Below are 26,443 nucleotides of genomic sequence, written 5' to 3' on the forward strand. Positions count from 1 at the left end.
TAATACATAAAGGACACAAAGTACTGGTGGAACTCATGAAGAAGGGTCTCGAACCGAAATGTCACCTATCCATGTTCTTCAGAGCTGCTGCCTGACACGCTGAGTTACTCCAGCACTTTGTGTCCTTTTGTGAACAACATTGACTATTCTCCAATCTTCCGGGATGTCACCTATACTTAAGAAGATACAAATATCTTTGTTAAGGCTTCTACAATCTCCTCTCTTGCCTCTCAATAACCTGGCAAAGATCCCATCAGGTCCTGGTTATCCACCTTAATGCTCTTCAAGAGCCCCATATCGACTCATTCTTGATCTTAAACTGCCTTTGCATATTAGTATTGCTCACACTGATTTTGCTGTTCTCCACTGTCTTCTCTTTGGTGAATACAGATGCAAAGCACTCAGTTAGTACCTTGCCTCTGATCCTCTGATTCCAACCATAAATTCTCTCCTTTATCCAACCTTTTTGTTTTGTTTGAAAAAAAATTATGGAAGAGGCGGTCGGTGTGTAACAAGCCAGTGGACACCAACATGCATGACAGTGGTTTAAAGAGAACCTACCTATGTCAGCCCAGTAATTACGCAGACCAATCTCAAACAGGTCCCTTTTAAGTTAAGGAAAAACAGGTTTGCAGGCACTGAGAATGTGCCCTCCTGAGAGTTGAGGCACAGTACCCAAATATATGAAAAAAGGCAGTGTCTTCCAAGCCAGTGGATACCAATGTGCATGTCAGTGGTCCTGCATGTTAACACAGGTGAGCCAGAGGCACATACTACATAGACCCCGCATGCAGTCTCTGTAATTCAATTGGGTTTAATTTTTTGAAAAATAGGGGAAACATTTTCACCCAGAGGGCGATGGATATATGGAACAAGCTGCCAGAGAAGGTAGTTGAGGTAGGTCCTATAACAACATTTATTGGTCATTTGGACAGATGCATAGGTGGGAAAGTTTAGAGGGATACGGGCCAAGCACAGGCAGGTGGGACTAGCTTAGATGGGGCACCCTCTTCGTCGGCATGGACGTAGGACCTGCTTCCGTGCTGTATGACTGCTGACTCTATGACTCTCTACATGCATAGAAATTGGATTGGAAATTAAATACCGCAGGTAAATATAAAGTGAAATAATCGCAAGCATTAGTGAAGAAATATACGACAATATTTTCTACAATGGGCTAAGGAGATACTTGACCATAGCCTGAGTTTTACCTCAAGGTGGCAGTGTTGTACAACGCTGTATGGTTCAATTCTGATCTCTCCATCTAGAAGGCTATTGATGACAGAACAATTCTTGTTCAACAGAGCATGGTGCTGTAAAACAAAACGTTGTGTCAGTTAAGACAATAAGCTTTATCTCTTTGTTTTGCCTGAAAGTGAAAGCAACAGTTTTAAGGTATGTAACAAATGCTGGATTTAGCAATGTCTATCAATATTCATAATTGACTAGATTGACAGCAAGAGTACAGGGCCATTGACCCTGAGATATTCATTCAAATCCCACCGTGACAGCTGGGGAATATCAATTCGAGTAATTAAACAAAGGTGAACATTCAAAGCTAGTCTCAGCAATCACAGCTGTGAAACTTTCAGACTATTATAGCACATCAGTCTGAAGAAGGGTCTCGACCCCAAACGTCACGCATTCCTTCTCTCCCGAGATGCTGACTGGCCTGCCGAGTTACTCCAGCATTTTGTGAATAAATACCTCAGACTATTGTAGAAACTCATTTTGCTCACTGACGTTTTTCAAGGAAGGGGATCTGCCCTCTTTGCAATCACTTCTTTCATACCCACTTCCCGGGGTGCTGTCACTTACTCTTAACTCTATCTCATTCAGTTATTCCATTATTATACTTGACTATTCTTTTGCACCACTTCAGATTGCACTGCAACATTCTGCTCTTTTGCACTTATTGTTGTACTTAATGTTGTAACTATCAGGTAGCAGGTAGACACAAAATGCTGGAATCACTCTGGAGAGAAGGAATGAGTGACGTTTCGAGTCGAGACCCTTCTTCAGACTAATGTCAGGGAAGTGGGCGGTACAGAGATAGAATGTAGTCGGAGACAGTAAGACTGGTGGGAGAACTGGGAAGGGGGAGGGGATGGAGAGAGAGGGAAAACAAGGGCTACTTGAAGTTAGAGAAGTCAATGTTCATACCGCTGAGGTGTAAGCTACCCAAGCGAAATATGAGGTGCTGTTCCTCCAATTTGCGCTGGGCCTCACTCTGACAATGGAGGAGGCCCAGGACAGAAAGGTCCGATTGGGAATGGGAGGGGGAGTTGAAGTGCTGAGCAACTGGGAGATCAGGTAGGTTAAGGCGGACTGAGCGGAAGTGTTCAGCAAAACGATCACCGAGCCTGTGCTTGGTCTTGCCGATTTACAGGAGTTGACACCTGGAACAGCGGATACAGGAGATGAGGTTGAAGGAGGTGCAGGTGAACCTCTGCCTCATCTGAAAAGACAGTAGGGATCCTTGGATGGAGTCGAGGGGGGAGGTAAAGGGACAGGTGTTGCATCTCCTGATGTTGCAGGGGAAAGTACCTGGAGAGGGGGTGGTTTGGGTGGGAAGGGACGAGTTGACCAGGGAGTTGCAGAGGGAAAGGTCTCTGCGGAAAGCAGGAAGGAGTGGAGATGGGAAAGGGGGGGGGGAGGGGGAGCAAGAGCGGAGCTGCGGGATATCGAGGAGACCCTAGTGAGAGCCTCATAATGGAAGAAGGGAACCTCCATTCCCTACAGAATATGGACATTTCCAATGACATGGTATGGAAAACCTCATCTTGGGCGCAGATGCGGCGTAGATGGAGGAATTGGTAGTAGGGAATCGTCTTTGCAGGAAGCAGGGTGGGATGAAGTGTAGTCTAGATAGCTATGGGAGTCAGTGGGTTTGTAATAAATGTCAGTCAATTCTCTCCAGAGATGCTGCCTGCCCCGCTGAATTACTCGAGCATTTTGTGTCTACCTTCGATTTAAACCAGCATCTACAGTTCTTCCCTACACATATCAATACCTGCATGTTGTTTACTCTGAGCTACATGCTAACATGAAATTTAATTGCATCCTGGTGTATATGACAATAAACTAATCTAAATCAGAACCCAACTCTCCTCTGCTTTTTTAATTTAGGGGCAATTAGGGGTGGATATTATGTACAAAACGTTTGTCAGTGACATCCATGACCTATGAATCAGAAAAAAAACCCTCAAAGAATTAAATGAATAGTGCGCGGACACAGCCTGTAATCTTCAAATCTGCAAAATAACTCACCACAACATGTGAAATGACTAAGGTTTGTTGAGTAGACAGAGATATTTTTTTTCCTCTGACAGATGTTCTAAACAAGAAGAATAACGCCAGTATAAAGGAGACACCAGAGACCACAAAAGTTAGGAAATTTTTATCACACATACGAACACACAGAACATAAGAAAATAGGAGCAGGAGTAGACCATCAGACCACTCAAACATTACCCACCATTCAATATGATTATGGCTGATCGATGCTGGCCTTCTCTTCTGTATCAGTTTCCCAATACCCTGAATTCCTTGATCATTCAAATATTTATCTACCTCCACCTCATTTACACATTGAATGATCCAGCCCCTACCGTCCTCAGGTATTCACTATACGCTGAGAAAAGAAATCTTGATGCACCTCAGCAATAAATGACTGGTCCATTATTTTGCAGCTAGGTCCTCATGCTCATGACTCTCACACTGGTGAAAATATCTAATCAGCGACTCTATCAAGTCCTCTTTGGATCTTACATATTTGAATAAGGTCACCCCTCATTATTCTAAACTTCAAGGAACATAGAGCCAAGCTGTCTAGTCTCTCTTGATATGACAATCTTCCCATCCCTGGTGAAACTCCTTTGGGCTGCCTTCATCCTACCATATCCCTTTTAGGTAAGGGAAATTTAAATTTAATTAATTACATAAAACCGCGGGTTAAAAGGCAGTCTCGGTTACCATAATCATAAATGGAAAATGCTACCGGAAAATATCGATGTTGGAACAATTGAATTTTTAAAGAATGACCCAAAAGACTTTTGTTGTGCAAGGATAGCAAGGCAGGTAAATATAGCTAAGGTGTAGATCAACTTAGGTTATATTAAGTGAAAATTAAATAAACTGCAGATGCTAGAAATCTTAAATAAAACCAGAACACACTAGAAATACGCAGCAGGTCAGGCCGTATTTGTGGAAAGAGAAATATTAATGTTTCAGGTTGAAGACCTCTTGTCAGAATTAAGAAGGAGGTAAAAGTTAAACTGCAAGCAGATTAACGAGTTTAAACTTACTCTGTTGTCTCCTTCTCAGTCCTGAGAAAGGTTCTTCGACCTGAAACGCTAACTCTGTTTCTCTTCCCACAGATGTGGCCTGACCTACTGAGTATTTCCGGTGTTTATTAATCTTATTTTAGGTTTATCTGAATGATGGAAGCAGCCTGCTCACATTCCTATGCTCTGAACCACCTTCCCTCACTGAACTAACAGGTGAGGTCTACACTAGGTTGTGGAACAGGTCGACTTATCCAAACAGCAGGAAATATCTGTGGAAAAAGTGAAGGGGGTGGAACGGAAAAAGAGCCAGCAATCTCAATGATGGGTATAGGTGTTACATACGGTCAGCTTAGAGTACACAACATGATGGTTCACGAAGCAGTCAGAGACACTCCCTCTCTGGGTCAGGTTCCGTATGTGGTCATCAGCTGACAAGCTCATGTAGTCATAGCCACCATCAGCTACAAGGGCTGCAAAGCACAACGGAGACAATTACATTGTCAGTCTTGCAGCACTCTCTCCAATCACAAGGTCACAGACTGAAGTCCTGCTTAAGAAGTCAAATTCCTAATCACTCCAGTGCATGACTAAGGACATTTACCCTTGTATCCTTTAATCTGTGCACTGTAATCGGCTTGATTGGTTTCATATATACTCTTTTCTTTGATGGATATCATGCAAACAAAATCTTTTCACTGTACCTCAGTACACGCGACAATAATAAATTAAACTAAACCAGCGGAATTGTTAAAGATGGTATATATCAGATGAGACATCAAACTCAAGCCTTGTCTGCCCTTTCATGATGTAAATGATGCCACAGCAGTGTAGTGTGTTATGTTGTAAGGGCCAAAGTTTGTCCTTCACAAACATCAGTACATCAAATGATCTGGTCATTTATTTCAAAACAATTGATGGAATTGGCTGTGCATAAATTACCCACAACATTCAGTAGAGTCATAGACTCACACAGCACAGAAACAGGCCCTTCAGCCCACCAAGTCTGTGTCAGCCATTAACTACCCATTGTTACTCCCTACATTCCCATGAATGTCCCTGTGGAATCTACCACTCACCTATACTGGGGTCATTTATAGTGGCCAACTAATCTTGGATGTAGGAGGAAATTGGAGCATCTGGAGAAACCCATAGTCATAGGGAGAACTTGCAAACTCCACACAGACAGCGCCCGAGGTCGGAATCGAACTCGGATCTCTGGAGCTGGGAGGCAGCAGTTCCATTAGCTGCATCACTGTGCCTCTCCAAGCCTCCCAAGCTACATGGTGCTGAGGGACAAAGAAAGCAAATATAACTTCATATATAATGGCAGGAAATTTCCACAAAGTTCAAGTGCTTAATATAAGACTGTTCCCTCCAAGACAACACAAGCTAGAAAGGACCTCGGCTCTGTGACTGGAAACATCCTTGTATATTTGAACATAGCTGTGGGGAAAGAGAAATGGGAGATTAAGTTGTAGTGGTAAAGGCAGTAATTACGTACAGGGACTGATATACTTGTGCCACAAGTGTGAACCTCACTCACCTGCAGTGACAGGAATACCACGCAGTTCCTGCCAAAGCACGGCCCTGGCATTCCTCACAGTCGCCATGTCTGTGTTGGGAGGAGTGATGTCACTGCTCTGCAGGATTCTCCTTGCTCTGTTCACAAAGGCATCCCTGCTAATGTGACGTGCCATGCAGAGTAAGATGTCAAAGAAAATGGATAGCTGTGGGGGTGATTAAAAATGTTACAAGCGGGATGGCCCAGTTCATAACCATCTTTCATGGGCACAGCACAAACTACTTGACACTACATTCTACACATCAGGTCCAAAGGTCTGGCACTACTTTATCTGAAACTACGGACTGGAAGATGCCTGTTAATGAGCCTCTACGACTGGAGTTTAGAGTTTAGAGATACAGTGTGGAAACAGGCCCTCCGGACCACCGAGTCCGCTCTGACCAATGATCCCCACACATTAACGCTACCCTACACACACTAGGGACAATTTTTTTTAATATACCAAGTAATATACCATGCCAATTAACCTAAAAACCTGTATGTCTTTGGAGTGTGGGTGGAAACGGAAGATCTGGGAGAAAACCCACAAACGTCAAAGGGAGAACGTACAAACTCCGTACAGACAAACACCCGTAGTCAGGATCGAACTCGGGTCCCTGACGCTGAGAGGCAATAGCTCTACTACTACGCCACTGTGCCGCTGCACACATTGGAAGGCACTCTCACCCAAGTTATGATCAGGGAGTTAAGTCCCATTCCAGAGGCTCAAGACTGTCACTCTGGTGCAGTATTGAGGAGGAACATAGACCAGTACAGCACAGGAACAGGCCCATCTGCCCACAATGTCTTTGTTAAACACGGAGGGTTGCACTGCTAGAGGTTCCATGTGAAACCATTCCCATGATGTGGCTGAATGTACTTGTGTGCTTTGTTTCTTCATTTTTTTGTAGATGATATTAAGTATGACAACCTTTATTTCCAGACACCACTGTGACTTAAACCTATGGCCCCTGCGGTTTCAGCACTACCTGAACAGAAGGAGCCCCCGAGTCCAGACCCATGTAGGTGCAACCATCCAGTGGAGGAATGACATGTGTAGCCAGGAGTTTCTCGGCAGCCTCTGATGAGAAGAACACGATACCTGATACCTGGGGGAGCAGAAGGAGGTGAATGAGAGATGACCCTTCTTTTGTTCATTTCCATGTTGGCTTCTGTTACTCTCCTTTCTGTTGTCATTTTAATATCTAGTTCTTTAGTGAACAGATGCACGCCACTACTGGTCCCAAGTGGCCAGTAAACTAAACAAGTAAACTAAAGCAGTGTCAGACTATTCAACCAAAGATTTTGCACCATTTTAGGATCCGTAGGAGACACCCGAGGTCATAGTATTTGACTGAGCTCTATAATATGAGGGATGGCCTTACTTGGACTAGAGGGCACACCTCACAATAAAGTAGTCACAGCTGGAGTGCATAGAAAGGAAGGAACTGCAGATACTGGTTTATAACAAAGATAGACACAAAATGCTGGAGTAACTCAGCAGGTCAGGCAACATCTCTGGAGAAAAGGAATATGTTCCCTTATCCCTAACCAATCTGACGAAGGGTCTCGACCCGAAACGTCACCCATTCCTTCTCTCCAGAGATGCTGCCTGTCCCGCTGAGTTACTCCAGCTTTTTGTGTCTATCTTAGGAATAGGTGACATTTAGTCTGAGGAAGGGTTACTCCAGCATTTTGTGTCTACCTACTACTGGAGTGTAGTTGTGTTGATGGAACATTGTAAATAGTGTCTCAGCTGTGCCCAGAACTTGGGAGCAGGTGAGGAAAACAGTAATGGAAAAATAAATGTGGCAGCATCCTTGCAAAACATCTGTATTAATCTATCTTGTCAATGTGGTTCACTGTGAGATAAACAGCATGGTTCAATGGGTGCAAATAAACAAAGTACTGAAGGAGCTCAGCAGGCTAGGTGCCATCTTTGGAGGCAAATAGATTGCCAAAGTTTCAGGTCGAGACACTTCTTCATCTTGCAGTTTGTTTTTTTGCTCCAGATTCCAGCTTCTGTTGTGTGTTAGAGTCAGAAAGTTATATCATATCATCATATCATATGTATACAGCCGGAAACAGGCCCTTTCGGCCCACCAAGTCCGTGCCGCCCAGTGATCCCCGTACATTAACACTATCCTACACCCACTAGGGACAATTTTTTTTTTTTTTTACATTTACCCAGCCAATTAACCTACATACCTGTACGTCTTTGGAGTGTGGGAGGAAACCGAAGATCTCGGAGAAAACCCACGCAGGTCACGGGGAGAACGTACAAACTCCTTACAGTGCAGCACCCGTAGTCAGGATCGAACCTGAGTCTCCGGCGCTGCATTCGCTGTAAAGCAGCAACTCTACCGCTGCGCTACCGTGCCGCCCAGTGCATGGAAATAGGCCCGCCAGCCCATCTTGTCCATGCCGAGCAAGTTGGCAGATTGGGCTAATCCCATTTGCCTGCATTTGGCCCATCACCCTCAAAGCACTTCCTCTCCATATATGTGTCCAAATGTATTTGAAAAGGCATAATTGTATCCGTTTCTCTAGCTTTCCCTGGTAGCTCATTCCAGGTACAAACTACTCTCAGAGCCCCTGAGGTCCCTCTTAAATCTCTCCCCTTTCACCTTAAGCCTATGCCCTCTATTTTTATAATCCTCACCCCTGGGAAAAAGATTGTGAGCATTCATTTTCTCCATGTCGCTCATGATCTTGTATACCTCAATAAGGTCACCTCTTAGCCTCCTAACTTACAAAGAAAAATGTATTTGAAAAGGCATAATTGTATCCGCTTCTCTAGTTTTCCCTGGTAGCTGATCTAACCTCTCCCTATAACTCAAGTCCATAAGCCCAGGTAATATCAGGGATCCACACCGACCTGGCCATGCTCTCATTTTGCTCCTGCCATCGGGAAGGTTTAGGAGTCTGAAAACTGTACTGTCCAGGTTCAGGAGCAGCTTCTTCCCAACAACCATCAGGCTATTAAACACCACAACGTCCAACTAAGCTCAGAACTACATGGACTTGGGGGGGACATCATTTGTTTAAAAAATATATATATATACGGAACTTCTTTTTGTTGTGTATTATGGTGTTTACAGAGTACCATGTTTACATATCTGTTGTGTTGCTGCAAGTAGGAATGTCATTGTTCTGTTTTGGGACACTCTTGATTCTTGATTCTCTTCTACACCTTTTCCAATGTAATGACATCCTTCCTATAGCTGGGAGAACCACACAGAGTTCTCCAAATGTGGTCTCACCAACAACTTGTACACCTGCATTGGGGTGGCACAGAGGCAATGGTAGAGTTACTGCCTTACAGCGCCAGAGATCAGGAGTCAGTTCTGGGTGAAGTTTGTGTGTCATCTATATTGACCAATCTGGATGACAATGTTGTGAACATGGTACAAGTCAACTAGAGTTTACAAATGAACCAAAACTGGTGGTGCAGTGAACAGTAAAGAAAGTTAAACCGGGGCAGGAGCTACTCAGAGAGTGGGAGGATCCAAGACAGTGTTGAAACAACAAACTGCAGATGCTGGTTTACAAAAAAGGTCACAAAGTGCTGTAGTGACTCAGTGGGTCAAGCAGCATCTCTGGAGAACATGGATCTGTGATGTTTGGGTGGAGGTCCTGATTGTAGTGGAGGGAAGGGGAAAAGCTGGGAGAGAGGAGAGGCAGGATAAAGCGTGGCAGGTAATAGGTGAACAGAGGCAAGGGGGATGGGGGGGGGGGTTGATAGGCAGAAAAGATTCATCAGGATGTTACCGGGACTGCAGGGTTTGAGTTATAAGGTGAGACTGGATGGGTTGACAATGTTTTCTCTGCAGCATTGAAGGCATGGAGTGATGATCTTATGGAGGATTATAAAATCATGTGGGGTGTAGAAAAGATGGTTGCCCACAGTCTTCTCCCCAGGATATGGAAGTCCAAAACTAGAGGGCATAGATATTAGGTGACAGGGTAAAGATATAAATAAAAGGGACCTGAGGGGCAAGGTTTTCCACACAGAGGCTGGTGTGGACATTGAACAAGCTGCCAGAGGAAGCTGTAGAGGCAAGTACAATTACAATGTTTAAAACAAATTTGGACAGGTACATGGATAGAAAAAGGTTTAGAGGAGTACAATGAGACAAGCTTGAATTGACATCTTGGTCAGCATGGATAAGGTTGCCGAAAAGGCCCATTTCCATGTTGTACAATTCGATGACTCTAAAGAACATCTTTTAATAATAATATGGCCCAGGTGTTTCACCCAGGTATTATATGCCTCCTACTAATATTAAGTGTTTTGGACACACACCCCTGGTTTTTTGAGGAGACAACATATCATCAATGATGGAGCAATGGAGGTAATTGACAGGCAAGAAACCAAAATTAGAGATCCAGCCTGCAGCCTGGATAAAGTTACAGAAAGAGAACGGGGTGTAGGAGCTGGAGGAGGTAAATAGAGATAGGGAGGGTGCAGTAGTTGGAGGAGGTTACAGAGAAAAAAATGGCCATAGGAGCTGGAAGAGATTACTATATAGGAAGTTGGGTAGGGCTCCAGGAGGCTACAAAGAAAGGAAAAGATGCAGGGGCGATAGGAGGCTACAGAAAGAGGAAAGAATGACGGTGATGGAGGAGGCTTCTGAGATTTGGAAGGGTGCAGGGGCTGGAGGAAGTGACAGAGCAGAGGAAAGCAAGGTCAGGGAGGGATTTTAAAACAAAATTGATTTCAAAATGTAGATTTCTCTGAGATTTTCCTCCCAGAAAGTGTGCCATGTAGTTAGGTGAGAAATTTGGGTCTGGCTTTGAAACCTCATCATGTTGGACACCTGGATGAGAGACTGCTCGTGCCTTTTGAACCAGTGGCAGGAATAATCATCAGGAGAGGAAGGGAAGAAAAGGCCACATAAAAGATAATGAAAAGTGAGAATTTTTAGAATCAATTTTAACCGTCTTAGGCAGAAAGGGAAGGGTGACCAAAGAATTCAGAAATTCCTTCTACATACCAGAGGAACTCTGCCATCTTGTAGTGCACATTCTTTTATTTTCTCTTCTGTTCCTTTGTAGATGATGTCACAGATGTAACCCTGGGAAGAGAAATGCATTCCAATACCACACATCATGCCACAGGAGATGCTCTGGTACAACCAGCCCGCTCCTTCAGATACCCAGAGACCATTGGATAACCCACTGTTCAATCTCCAAAACTGGGGTCCCTTGCTCTAAGAAATTACATCTTCAAGATGTACATATTAAAATGGAATCATAGTCATGCAGCATGTAAACAGGGCCTTCGCCACAACTCATCCATGCCACCTAAGATGTCCATTAAAAATAGGCACATTTACCTGCATTTGGCCCATATCCTTCCCCAAACCTTTCCTATTCATAGACCTGTCCAAGTGTCCTTTAAGTGTTGTTACTATACCTGCCTCAATTATTTCTTCTGTCAGCTTATTCCATATACCCATCACCATCTGTGTGGAAAAGTTGCTCCTCAGGTTCCTATTAAATCATTCCCATCTCACCTTAAATCTATGACCTCTCGTTCTTGGTTCCCCAATCATGATTATACCTTTTTGATTTTATACCTTTTTGATTTTATACCTTTTGATTTTATACACATCTATAAGATCAACCCTCAGCCTCCACACTCCAAGGAATAAAGTTCTAGGTTGCCCAACCTCTTCCTATAATTCAGTCCCTTGAGTCCTTGCAATATCCTTGTAATTACTTTCTGCACTCGTTCCAGATTAATAGCATCTTTCCTGTAACAGGGTGACCAAACTGAACACAATACTCAAGTGTGGCCTCACCAACATCTTGTCTCAGAAGGTAGTGGAGGCCAATTCTCTGAATGCATTCAAGAGAGAGCTAGATAGAGCGCTTAAGGATAGCGGAGTCAGGCGGTATGGAGAGAAGGCAGGAATGGGGTACTGATTGAGAATGATCAGCCATGATCACATTGAATGGCGGTGCTGGCTCGAAGGGCCGAATGGCCTACTCCTGCACCTATTGTCTATTGTCTATTGTACAACTGCAACATTACATCCCAAATGCGATAAATGCCTTGAATGATGAAGACAGCATGCCATACGCCTTCTTCACCACCCTGTCTACCAGTGATGCAACTTTCAAGGAACCATGTATTTGTACTCCTAGTCCCTCTGTTCTGAAGGATTCTACAGAAATAAAAGAGGAATAGGAGCACTGTGGGATGTACAAGCTCAACAGACAAGAATAAAAATAGCAGAAATATTAATGATACTTTGCGTTTTTTTTTACTAGTGAGACAAACAGCAGAACAGGAATGGGCTGCTTAACCCTTGGGCCTGTTCCACTATTTGAAGAGATCATGGATGACCAAATACCATCAACTCTACATGTTTTGCCTTTCTCTTATACTTTCCATTGACCAATACCTATCAATCGATCCTTCGCAATAGACCAAGCATCAGCTGCCATCTGCAGGTTACAGGTTTCTTCTACTCCAGCTTGCAGAAGTGTGTTCTAATGAGCATCTTGGCTCAAACAATTAGACTATTCTTCCTTGTTAGAGTCACAGAATCATGGAGTGATACAGTGTGGAAACTGGCCCTTCGGCCCAACTTGCCCACACCGGCCAACAATGTCCCAGCTACACTAGTCCCACTTGCCTGCGCTTGGTCCATATCCCTCTAAACCTGTCCTATCCATATATCTGTCTAACTGTTTCTTAAACGATGGGATAGTCCCAGCCTCAACTACCTCCTCTGGCAGCTTGTTCCATACACCCACCACCCTTTGTGTGAAAAAGTTGCCCCTCGGATTCCTATGAATTATTTTCCCCCTCACCTTGAACCTATGTCCTCTGGTCCTCGATTCCCCTACTCTGGGCAAGAGACTCTGTGCATCTTATTCCTCAACCAATGGTAGGCATCTCCCTCTATTTATCTCATTAATTCCCCTTGAAAATATGAATTAAGTCTCCTTTTAATCTTCTCAATTCCATGGAATACAAGCTTCTTTAATCCTTCCTTACAATTTAACGCTTACAATATTGGTGCCACTAATATTGGTGTCATCTGCAGGACGTATAGTGTTTGAAGACAAATGGGTGATGGTGTTCTGGTGAGATTAAGAGGGATATGTGGAGGCTCATGTGAAACATAAACACCACCACAGACTCCGCCACATGCTCTGTTTCACTGTTGATGCAACGCCAGTCAATATTTGGTTAAAGTTAAGACACTAATGAGCAGATAAGGTAGAGATTGATTTAGAGGTGACACAAAATTGAAGATATGGTGCAGACACACTATACATTGCCAGATCTAAATTTAATTGCAACAAAATATCAGGCATCACTGACAATGTGTAGCTCCTCTAATTTTGCCTTTTTTTCGGCAAGATGAATCCCCAGTAATGATTCATGTAACATCTCATATTGTGAGTTCTTACCTCCTGATCAATGAGGTAGACACCGTGATTCTTGGCGTAACTGACAGTCCCTGGCACAGACACCACTCTAGCGCCGCTGAATCCATTCCAACAAATATCTGGAAAACAAATCACAGCATCTATGATCTTTAATGTGATGTGTGCGTGGACTGGCAATCAAGATCAAATCCATTACATAGTGTCTGCTAAAGTTATGATGCACCGTCAGGGTATGACACTAAATCAAACCATCCTCCAAGGTTAATTCTTTTGATCTGTTGAGTGCTGAGCTCGGTTTGGACAACAGATGGACACAACTTGCTACGGGAAAGCAGGAAAAGAAGTTAGGTTGAGGGTGTAGGAAGGAACTGCAGATGCTGATTTAAACCGAAGAGATTGAGGGGATGACTCTGGAGCAAAAATAAACTGCTGGTTGAATTCAACAGGTCGTGATGCGGAGGGAGAGGGATGGGCAACATTTTGGGACCCAAATTCTTACAGCAGTTTTTTTTGCTCCAAATTCTAGCTTCCGAATACTATAACAATACAGCTACAGATGTACTGTAGAAAGTATTTAGAAAGTATCCTGACTGGTGGCATTATGGCCTGGTACGGCAATTGCAGTGCACAGGAATGCAAGAGGTTGCAGAGTGATAGTCTCAGCAGAGTTAATCAGAGGCACAGACTACCCAACCAGTGAAAGCATCTACATGAGGCGCTGCCTCAAAAAGGTGGTATCTATCATAAAGGATCTCCATGCCATGCCCTCTTCTCACTGCTACCATAGGGCAGGAGGTGCAAAAGCCTGAAGTCACATACCACTGGGTTCAGTCATAATTCAATCATTCGTCATACTTCCCTACCAACGTCAGGTTATTCAACCAATCTGCATAACCTTAAATCCTACCTCAGCAATGGAACACTGTGATCCACCTTTTGCAATACAATGGACATGTTTTCTAATTGTGTATTTTTGCACTTATGTCTTTTTTCTTTTCACTGTCTTGTAGAATTTTGTGTAACTTATGCCCGAGTTGAAGTGCCTGTGAGTCTATGTGGAGGCAAGATGTTTGGTGTACCTTTACTTCATGGTTCTTGTGCATATGGCAATAAGCAACTTGACTAGAGGCACTAATGGCGTCTGTGTAATCTGGATTACAGCAGGCACACAGCCCTGGGAGTGTTTGTGATGTTTGAAAGCACTGGTCTCTCTCAGGATATTTGTATCTTTCTTCTCACCACTGGCTGTCAGATATTGCCCTCACACATCATAGGTATTGGTTCCAGACAGTAGGCTCTCATTCCAAGACAGTGTATCTTCCAGTCTGGAGTTACTGGGAATTGCCCATTGCATGGAAATAACAGGATCAGCAAAGTGGATGTCTACTGTTAAGGCTCAATAAAAGGGTGTTCAGTTATTAGTGTTAGAACAAAAATAATGCAGCAGGGAGGCTCCTCTTGCACCCCTTGGCAATCCTAAGGTCACAGATGATCTACGTCAACACCATTTTCCTGCCCTCATCCCATTAATCCATTAACATTCAGAAATCTAACATCTCCATTTTGAAAGAAATCTCTGACAAAGCCTCCACAGCCCTCTTGGGTAAGGAATTCAAAGGTTCTTTATTGTCATGTATGCACAGCACAGTGAAATCCTTTTGCACAACCACGAATGCACAGTCGCCACAATTTTGGCACCGTTTAAAATTACAAAAAAAACCTAGAAAACACAAACAGTCCAAAGTCCAGTCCACATGTTGGAAGTTCTGGAGCGACCCCGATCTAGGAAGACTGTGGCCACACAACCCAACATTCCTTTCCCCTGCCGCTCGCCCCAGTGAATTAGGATTCTTTTTTTCTCCATTCTATTTCAGTCCAAGCTGTTTGGCACCATCTGAACAGTGAGGACTCTCTGTGTACTTTTGAGACAATAACAGCAAGTTCTAGACTCTTAACTAGGAGAAACATTCTCCCCATATCTCCCATACGAAAATAATTTTGGACATTTCAATAACGTCACCTCTCGTTCTCATGAGCTCTCAAGAAGAGGCCTCGCCAACTCAACTCTTTCTATAACCGATCTACATTCCCAGGAACCATTCTAATGAATCCTCACTGTGCTCAATGGTTTTCTTTGATGTTAATGGTCTCAGATAATTAACATAATTTATTTCAGACATTCCAGTGATTTCTTGGAAAGATGGAAAAATATCCAATGTTCTGTTTGTGATGTCTTATCTTTCATTTATTCATTTGCAGACGTTTGAAAGCAGAAATATTTTGGAAGTCACACCCTGTGAGTGAGTGTAGGCAAGGTTTACTGTTGTTGAAGTGGAGAGTGGAAATCACATAGTAAACTTGATGTATGGGCCATGGCAACTGAGTACTGAAGACAGTGCCACAATTGTGGCCCATCATTTCTTCTCTCATGATTTTCCAACCTGAATACACAGTCAATTGAGTGGAATCCTCAAGGGAATTTCCCAGCATTAGAATTTGCCCCGGCGTTGTGTCACTGGGAGGGGAGCTCCCTTCACTATCATTTGCCTACATCCTCCTGGAATAACTCAGCAGGTCAGGCAGCATCTCTGGAGAACATGGATATGTGATGTTTCTGGTCAAGACCTTTCTTCAGACTGATTGTAGGGGGAGTGGGTGAAGAAAGCTGGAAGAAGGCAGGACAAAGCATGGCAAGTTATAGGTGGAAACAAGCGAGAGTTTTTTTTAGGCTGACGGATGATTGAAACAATGGCCAGAGAGAAAAGCAGAAAGTATGAGTCAGGATTGAAGTTGAGACTTGTGAAGCCAGAGGGAGGAAAGTAACAGGGGGGGTGAGGGCGGGGTAGGGAGAAATAGATGGGACTCCAGGTATAGCTCAGCAGAGGGGGGGGGGGGGGGTGTGGGGGTGAAAGGGACTGTGAAAACATGGTTCCCTCTCAGTGGTCAACCAGTCTTACAAAAAGCAGAACAACCCAACATTAACTGCCAATGATCCAAGTGAGACAATAGACAATAGGTGCAGGAGTAGGCCATTCGGCCCTTTGAGATAGCACCACCATTCAATGTGATCATGGCTGATCATTCTCAATCAGTACCCCATTCCTGCCTTCTCTCCATACCCCCTGACTCCGCTATCCTTAAGCGCTCTATCTTGCTCTCTCTTGAATGCATTCAGAGAATTGGCCTCCACTGCCTTCTGAGCACTTAACTATGGGTGATATTATTCAGTGAGAAATATATGCAAAATATTAGATGTGTGTAAGCACTTCCTATAATTAGAAATGCCAGCTCAATTTCATGAATTGCATGAATCACATAAAATACCTGTGCTTTCATAACTTGTACTTTAACTGCAGAAGGCAGAGAAAGACACTGCAGTTTCTAGTCAAAGTTGTTCATGTATAATTTTTCATTCATTTCAGAAATCTGGCTTATTGTAGCGTGATTACAGATGTTTTATAGCGTATCATGTTCTATAGTGCATCAAAATGTTCTATCACAGGCATTTTATGAGAATCAGTGTTAATGAAAAATAAGAACAGCTGGGCACGGCTCCCTATCATCACCATATCATCCAGGATCCACACTCGAGCAGTGTTTACTCGATGTACGATTTAAAGGTGTGAGACAGAAAACAGGGATCAGCATACAGTTACAGAAGTTAACTAACCTACAAACCTGCACGTCTTTGGAATGTGGGGGGAAACCGGAGCACCCGGAGAAAACCCACACGGTCATAGGGAGAATGTACAAACAGCACCCGAGGCGAGGATCGATCCCGGATCTCTGGCGCTGTAAGGCAGCAGGTCTACCACTGTGCTGCCCTTATTATTAAAGGGCACTTGCAGAAATTACATAGAAGTATAGAAAATAGGAGGAGGCCATTTGGCGACTGTACCATCCTAAATTAAAGGAATGTAATGTTGAGGCTCCATAAGGCGCTGGTAAGGCTGCATTTGGAATATTGTGACCAAATTTGGGCACCATATCTGAGGAAGGATGTGCTGGCTCTGGAGAGGGTCTAGAGGAGGTTTACAAGAATGATCCCAGGAATGATGAGCGTTTGTCGGCACTGGGCCTGTACTCGCTGGAGTTTAGAAGAATGAGGGGGGACCTTATTGAAACATACAGAATAGTGAAAGGCTGGGATAGAGTGGATGTCAAGAGGATGTTTCCACTAGTGGGAGAGTCTAGGACACGAGATCATAGCCTCAGAATTAAAGGACATTCTTTTAGGAAGGAGATGAGAAGAAATTTCTAGTCAGAGGGTGGTGAATCTGTGGAATTCTTTGCCACAGAAAGCTGTGGAGGCCTTCAGTGGATATTCTTAAAGCAGAGATTGATTGATACTTGATTAGTAGAGGGGTCTGAGGTTACGGGGAGAAGGCAAGAGAATGGGGTTAGGAGGGATAGATCAGCCATGATTGAATGGCGGTGTAGACTTGATGGGCCGAATAGCCTAATTCTATTCCTATCACTTTATCATTTCTCATCTCAGTGTTACGTGTCTTAACCCAAATCCTGCGATCAAGACCTCTCGTTCTAGACACCTCGTCTAGGAGAAAATATTACCTGCATTCATCCTGTCAAACTGTCTCAGAATCCAGTATGCTGCAAAGTAATCCCACCTCATTCTTCTAAATGCATGTTTATACAAGGCTAGAGATCCAATCGCTCCTCATTCAACAGTCCAAGTATCTCAGGGATCAGTCAAGTGAACCTTAACTGCTCTCCCTCTGTGACAAATGTATGTATTCTTAGGTAAGGAGACTGAACTGGGGCACAATATCCCAGGTGTGGCTCACAGAGGTCCTTATGTGGCTCACAGAGGTCCTTCTATCCAGATGTCCAGCAAAACATCCTTACTCCTGCTCTCAAACTCTCCTGTAATGAAGGCTAAAACACTATCTGTCCTCTTGACTGCACCTACATGTTTGTTCCCAGTGATTGCTGTACAAGGACAGCCAGAACCCTTTCAATCTATCACTATTTAAGTAACAACTGTTTTATTATTCCTACTAAACTAGATACCTTTACATTTAACCATGTTATATTGCATCTGCCTTGTTTTTGCCAAAGGATTCAGCTTGCCTAAATCATCTTGAAGTCTCCTTGCATCCTCCTCACAACTCACAATCTCACCCAGATTTGTATCATTGGCAAACTTATACATATTATTTTGAGTTTCCTCACCCAAATCATTGATGAATAGTTGAGTTGTATCGCAATGGTACCACACTAATCACCACCTATTACCCTAAGGAAGTCCTATTTATTCCCATTCTTTGTTTCCTGTCTGCCAAATAAGTTCAATCCATGCCCATATATTACCCCCAATTCAAGGTAATCAGGCCAACATCATTTTGTGAAGGGGAAATCATATTTATCCGTTTATTTGGAATTCCTACAAGTAGCATATGGTATGATTAACAGGGAATGTGAGGATGTACTGATTTGAATTTTCAGAAGGCATTTGATAAAAACATTGATGTAATCACAAAGTAAGTTCATCAACATCTGTACTTTCTCGGTGGTTTGAGGAGGGATGGCATGTCGCTATATAATACGCTATCAAACTTCTCGATGGACAGCAAACTGACTAATTGCATCATGGCCTGAATGCCCAAGAAAAAAAGAGACTGCAGAAAGTAGTGGACAGTGCCAGGTTTATCATGGGTGTTGACCTCACCAAGGCAAAGTGAGCTACAGGACGCGCTGCCTCAAGAAGGGCGACAATATTGTCAAAGATCCACGAGATCCCAGCCATCCTCGCATCTTGCTGCTACCATTGAACAAAAGTGTATGAGAACCATTATCCCCAGGAACAGCATCTTCCCAGCAACCATCAGGCTCTTGAATTACAACAAACTACAACCAATTTTTTATAGGTTGTACTATGTACTTCAGCATGAACTATTGTGGTCAGGTTCCTAGTATAACTGATAATTTATTGTACTATATTAGAAGTTTATCGTATTTTTACTTATGGCTTTGTTGCATTAATGCACCTGCAGAGCTCAGCATGCAAGAATTTAATCATTCAATTCCAGTGCATATGACAATTAAACTCTCTGACTCTTGATTAAATGTTATTGTGATAATGACAGTTCATGGTGTAGGAGGTAATATGATGACATTGACAGAAGATTGGCTACTTACCAAGAAGTGAGAATTAACAAGTATGCCACAGAGATCAGTGCTGCAGTTTCAATTTGTTGCAACTTACATAAATAACTTGGCTGAAGGCACTGAAGGTTTGGTTGCTAAATTTGCTGATGACACAAAGATAGGCAGGAAAGTAAGTTGTGAAGAGGATACAAGGAGCCTGAATGAGTGACAAAGATCCAGAAAATTGAATAAATGTGCAAAAATGGGGAATTGTACATTTTGGCAAGAGAAATTTAAAAGAAAGCATAGAATCAAATTGATGTGCAATTGCAGAGGACCTAGTGTTCTGAGTAAATGTTATCTTATGAGCAAATCGTGGGCAGGCTAGGCTTGTAGCCACAAGAATTTAGAAGAGGTGACATGATTGAAACATGTGATCCCAAGGTGCTAACGCGTGTGTGTGGACAGGATGTTTCCTCCTGTGGGTGAATCTTGAACGGAGGGGGTTGTGTACTGTTAAAAATAACGTGTTGCTCAGTTAAGACAGAGAAAAGGCAAAGGCTTTTCTGTTAGAGGGCCACGAGTCTTTGGGACTCTCTCCTTCGTCTCCTTCAAAGAATAGTGAAATATTTTTAGGGCTGAAATAGGAAAGGAAAGATTACTGGAGTGGTTGGAAACATGGAGTGGAGATTACAAATCATCCATTATTCTAGTACACGATGGAACAGGTTTGAAAGGCTGAGCAGCCATCCCCTGCTCTTATTTAATCTGTTCTCGTGTATGTATGTTGACTATCACTTCTACACCTAACAGAATCTGAGATATAAGGCTGGAAGGAGACAAAGCTCTCTCATTCAGACTCGGGGTGGGGGGGCTGTGATTCTGCTTAAAATGGCAGGAAGTCATCGGCACTGAGAAATGGCTCAACCAGTTAGTTTCGCACAGCTTAGATAGGGAAAATGAATAGGTTTATCAAATTGTTGTAATCGTTTTCTGTAACTGCAAACTCCACACTATTCATTAGTCTGTTATCTACATAAACCATTCACTGATTGTACATTATCTTTTAAAGAGGATTTTAATAAGCTCTTGGCAGATGGGAACAGAATATACATTGTTCTCCCAAGTATAGTTTAACATAGATGTTACATAAATTTAACATTATCTCACATCCTTTTCTTCAACAAATCAACCTCAACATTCTTTATGGTCTCTTCAACTGGTATTGCCACTTTAAGTAATTTCTCTCTTCAGGAGTTTTGAGAACTCTGCTTCTTTCTCAGATTTAGTGTTATTGTTAAGCTAATGAATAATGGCAGCAGGTTCTTTCTCCTTTGAGACCATTAGGTTAGCTTCAGATCCTAAACTGTTATAATTATTGTTTTGCTTCAATAATTCACATTAACCTCCAAGACAATTAAAAAAAGCATCTCATTTTCGATTCTGCACTCCCATGAAGGAACATGTAAACTGCTTGAGAAAATTTAGCTGCACAAAGTAATAAGCAATGCAGCTTTTCCTTTCGGATTGGTGATTTTGCTGTTTTGCAAAGTGAATATTCAAGTTCCTCCTTCAAACTCTTAGACAAATGTCCCAGATGAAAAGCTTATCAGAAAGTGTGGGAGTGGATAATGGAGGCTGACATGATTCTACCTATCAGGTGACCATCAGCCAGCTCTTCAAGGTGCCAAGAAAGACTACATCAGGACTTTGGAGACAAGCAGCGCATCGCTCAGCACCAATCACGTGATGTAATTCATCAATCTTGGTGAAGGAAAAGCAAAGCTGATTAAACAGAGCGCTGTTTCTCCAGAGGATTAGACTAAGAACGGACATAGTCAGCAAACTGGTGCAGATTACTGTGCTGCATGTGATTGGAGGCTTTACATTCAATCACTAGAAACATTCAGACTGAGGCCAAATTTAATCAGCAAGGCACTGCTAACAATTTATTGACAGTTGTGGCAGGACTGATGCTGCATACCATTTTAGTTGCTCTGTGTCAATGATGTTTATTTAATTGGATGTCCAACACCAGTTTGCACTCGAATTTCAATTTCAACTTCAAATCAAAGAACTGAAAATCCAGGCGAATGATAGGTTTGAACATACATTCCAGTCAAACCTGTGCAGAATTGACTGAATGTTAGATCGTTGAATGAGCTGTCCATTCAACACCAACCCGAGATATCAGCTCCAACTGTCGATGGAACTAAAAGATACAAGGACTCAGCTTTGAAGAGAAGAGGAGCTTGTGTCAGAGTCCTAGACAATATTTAAATCTTAACCAACTCACTAAAACACCGTCACATTGATATCTGTGCAGCTCTGTAGATTGGCTGCCACATTGCTTGTTAAAACAATGACCACTGTTCAAAATCAGTTTGCTGGCTGCAAAACAACAATGAACTCTTGAAGTATTAAATTGCATAATATAAATGAATATTCTTTCTTTTACTTCTCTTGAAAGTTCTTGATTGGAAGATTGCTTCATTATATTTAAATCAATGCAGTTGAAATATACAAAATGTTTTACTGGGTTTAACACAATAGCGCAGGAATGATGTTTCTGCAGGCTGGAGGGAATAGAAATAATCTCTAAATAAATATTCAGTTAATTGGGACTCACAGAAGAAGAAATTCACCCAGAGGCTAATGATTTTTTTGAATTCTCTACCCAAGAGGGCTGAGAAGGCTCAGTCTATTCAAAGGTTTCTTCAAAACAGAAATCAATAAATTATTGGTTAATGTTTCATGATCTGAGACCCTTCATCAATTCTGTTCATTGTTTCACTTCCCCCAGATTTTCCCTGACATGCTGAGTCATTTCTTGGTGTTTATTTAAGACTTCGAGCTTCCCCAGCCTTTTGAATTTCAATACTGATAAATTTTGAATGTCATGGGATCATAAAATATGAATTTGTACAAAAAAAATGGTGCTCAGATGAAAGATCAGCCATGAGCTTATTGAACTGGTAGTGGCGCAAGGGCCTAGAAGAAAGATACATTATTTTTGCTACCCCGCGTTAACCCTTGTTCACTATCACCAAAAATTTTCATCTGGTCTTTACATTAAAGCTATGTTTGTACATTGCAGTACCATATTTCCTACATAACAATTCTAAATACATTTCAAGAATAATCTGTACATGTAATGGTCTCGAGATTCCTCAGGCATGAAAGCATTGCAAGATCCTTCCATTTTTCAATGCTCTTGCATTGGCAACATTTCAGAATGGTGCAATAAAATAATGAACAATGGTATCATCAATGGACAGATAGGGACATTAATTGGCTATATTAAATGTGTGCATACTAATTGTTGAATTTGAGGGGGAGCTGATGGGAATGTGGTGAGAATAGAATGGGTTGGAGGAAGATTAAATGGGCAGTTGATTGGCACAATCTTGGTGCCCTGAAGACCTGTTTCTGTGAGGCATTGCTCTTTGAATCAGTTCTATGCCAGCCATTACTGTAAACTGCAGCATGGAAGCGAGAGAAATACTCTCGGAACCAATGCATGTTATTTGCCTGGGAGCTGGCAATATTACCTGGCAACGATGGTGAAGATGCTTCAATATAGGCATATAACTGGGCTGCCTGATAAACAACAGTACGGTTTGTTTCAACCCAGAGAAACTGATCCCAATAGGAAAAATAGAATTTATCCGTAAACACAAGTATGACAGATTGGTTGTTAATGTCATGGGAAGGCACCAAAGAGGATCAATATATTACACCCTTAGACGGAACACTTGGAGGAAGAAAGGGATAGCAATGACAGTCATTAGCATAAGTATGGTTAGAACTAAAAGTATGAGATTTGTTGTAAGAAACCTCAAATTTCGAGTCTCAGATGGTGGAAGGATCTGTGGAAGTGGAGGTTCAAGTACTAACACTCACTGCTCTCCTAGTGTCGTTCTTAAAGTTCTCCTGCTCTTTGACCATGCCATTTTACTGTTCAAGGTAGAGGTACATCATTGGATTGCAATTATGTTCCATGCATTCATAGCAGTGCTAACCATAAAGATGTTATTCAAAAGTCTTATTGTCAGAGCCAGATGCCAATTAAACACTTAGATATTAAATGACATTCGATAGCAAATGCCATTACAACAGAAAAATAAGCAATACATCTACAGAAATGCAGGTTTAAAGTCAATATGGTAACTTGTTAGGGTTGGTAAAGTATAGGAAAATATAAGGTGAACCCTTGGGAAAATCACTGCAGCAACTAAGGGGTAAGTGTGAGCATAGGGGGATAAGAAACAGTTAAGAGTCAGAGATACCAGTTTACTCGCTATTACTGAAGGTATGTGCAGACTGTCCTCCCCAGAAGCATTGATTAGACTCCCGTATGACTCGGTACCAAGACTGCAAGTCTTGCAAGATAAGAGGGAAGACACTGCTGAGTAATTGTGCTAAGTCTAAAAAGAACAAAGACTGCGAATGCTATAAGATAACAGAGGCTCAGTCTCGATTCATCCAGAACAAAGGCTTCTAAAGAGGAACAAAGGATTAAATGCGCCAGCTCCGACAAGATTTCACTATTCTAAAGAGAAATAAAAGATTAACTCTGTCAGCTCCAACAAGATTTCACCATCAGACACATATTCCACTTTCCTTTCAGAATTCTGAAGGGACAGCTCTCTTTGCAACTCCATGTTCCGCTCTCTGTGTCCATCTTCCACTCCCCGTCCCATGACGTTTACTTACTCAACAGCAAGAGGTGCAACCATGTGTCCTTTCACCTCTTCCCTTCCCATTATCCAGTGACAGAGTTATAGAGTTAAAGAGCACGGAAACATGCCCTTCCACCCGACTCATCTATGCTGACCAGGATACCTCATCTAAGCTGACCAGGATACCTCATCTAAGCTGGCCCTATTTGTCCACGTTTGGCCCATATCCCCTTTCCTTCTGACTTTCACTCCTTTTTGTTAGTATGAGAGTTGGCCATTTATACATGATATCCTTTTTCGCTTTCCATTTTTTTTGTATCGTCTCATCAAACGATATAACATTATACAGTATATACAACATTAGCAACATATTACACAGACTTAATCTGAACTGCCCCATTATTTTGCCCTATCAGAGAGAAATTCTCTTTGTTCCACCATCACGCTCTCCCACCATTTCTGATACTTAGACTAACTTGGTTCTCTTTCCCAGAGTTTGTGAGGGGTAGTGGATTAAAACATTAATTGTTTCTCTTGCCATGGTTGCTGTCTGACCTGCTCAGTCTTTCCAGCATTTTCTGTTTTTACACAAGAACAAAAAACTGTAAATAGAGTGACTGAGTTTCAAATTGAAGGGTGGGGGTTAGGGTTTGGAAACAGTCTTGCGCCACCCCTGACTGAAACTTACCAACTAAAAATTACAACCTGCCAGCAAAATGCTGCAAGCTTATGCAGCAACCCCAGCAAGAACACAACAGAAACAGCATTTGAAAGGAATGATGACTGGAGATTCACCAGTGCACAACACCACAAGGCACATAGACAGCTGAAGGCTGCCTCCTGTCCTCTCTCTGTTCTCCATCCCACCCAAACTCGTGTATAGCAAATTGCAAAAGTGGTGGAGAACCACTTTAAAATAGTGCCGCTGCTAGCTACCGTGAAAACCTTGATAGGAAACAGGCCCATTGGCTCAACTTGCCCATGCTAACAAAGATGCCCCATCTATGCTAGTCCCACATGTCTGCTTTTGGCCCATATCCCTCTAAACCTTCTTTATAGGTTAACCTGTCTAAATGTCTTTTAAATGTTGTTATAGCACCTGCCTTAACTACCTCCTCTGCCAGCTCCTTCCATTAACCCACCATCCTCTGTGCCCCTCAGGATCCTATTAAATCTTTGCCCTCTCCTTAAATCTGGTCTGGTCTTTGATTCCCCTACTCTGGGTAAAAGGCTCTATGCATCAACTCTATCTATTCCCCTTGTGATATTAAACACCTCTATAAGATCACCCCTCATCCTCCTGAGCTTCAAAGATTAAAGTCTTAACCTGCCCAACCTCTCCCTATAACTCACGCCCTCAAGTTCTGGCAACATCTTTGTAAATCTCCTCCGCACTCTTTCCAGCTTCGTGAGTGGTCCACTGGATTTATAAAACAGAAAGATGCAATCCAATTTCAACAGCAAATGCTCCAAAATAGCCCCGTCCAAGATCGTATGCCTGCACTGTCACTAAGCACTACTACCTCCAACTAAGCTCTCAACTACACAGACTTGGGGAATTTATTTAGTCTTTGCATTATTACTGTTTGTATTTTATATTCTGGAACTTATTTTTTGTTGTTTATTATGGTGTTTACAGAGTACTCTGTTTACATACAGTATTTGTTGTGCTGCTGCAAGTAAGAATTTCATTGTTCCATTTCAGGACATATGACAATAAAACATCCTTGACTCTTGAGGTGATGTTAATCCATACACTTCCTATACATCAATTGTCTCACACATGTACATGTACACTTTTGGCTTAGAGTCTGTGGGACTAAGACCCCATTCCCCCAGATTGCACTATATGCAATTTTCTGTTTTTTGTAAATCTCGTAGAGTTTGCACAAGCATATAACAAAACTTTATCAGTGTTAAGCAATAGAAACACTGCCATTGAAACACGTTTTCTGGGTTCACTGTAGGTAACTAATGTGATTGGATTCCATTCTTCATTTTTTGTGTGCTTGCTATCGTCAACTGGCAGGGCAAGCACTCCAAAGTTGTTGAGGATGAAGTTAACTAACAATGCCATTCTAAATAAGCCCTGTACATCATATCGTCAGCAGCAATGATGGACTGTATGATCGTAAGTATAATAGTGGTGTATGTACACAACTCTCTTGGTAATCCTTTACATTTCAGGAGTTGATTTGTTAACTAAATGCTACAATTAGTCGGGACCTGTTTACATGATACCTTTTTGTCCATTACCTGGATAGGAGGGAATAGTCAGGATCATATCTGTGCTGCAGACCCATACACCTGGCGGACTGCCTGGTCCCAGCTGTAATAAACAACAACAGCAACCAGTTATAAAGCATTCCAGGCAAGTTCTCACTTGCCTTTTT

At 42.4% G+C, this 26,443-nt stretch overlaps 1 protein-coding gene across 1 annotated transcript in view; it reads right to left on the reverse strand.

Annotated features, from left to right (window-relative positions):
• fcsk (fucose kinase) overlaps positions 1–26,443 on the reverse strand; it is a 134,284-nt gene that overhangs the window by 26,092 nt on the left and 81,749 nt on the right. Inside the window, 7 exon segments of the mRNA XM_078400619.1 lie at positions 1,212–1,313; positions 4,632–4,759; positions 5,833–6,016; positions 6,840–6,959; positions 10,848–10,928; positions 13,282–13,379; positions 26,307–26,379. Of these exon segments, the coding sequence (XP_078256745.1) occupies positions 1,212–1,313; positions 4,632–4,759; positions 5,833–6,016; positions 6,840–6,959; positions 10,848–10,928; positions 13,282–13,379; positions 26,307–26,379 (786 nt within the window).

The sequence above is a fragment of the Rhinoraja longicauda genome, chromosome 6, assembly GCF_053455715.1.
Source record: "Rhinoraja longicauda isolate Sanriku21f chromosome 6, sRhiLon1.1, whole genome shotgun sequence".
Classification (NCBI taxonomy): domain Eukaryota; kingdom Metazoa; phylum Chordata; class Chondrichthyes; order Rajiformes; family Arhynchobatidae; genus Rhinoraja; species Rhinoraja longicauda.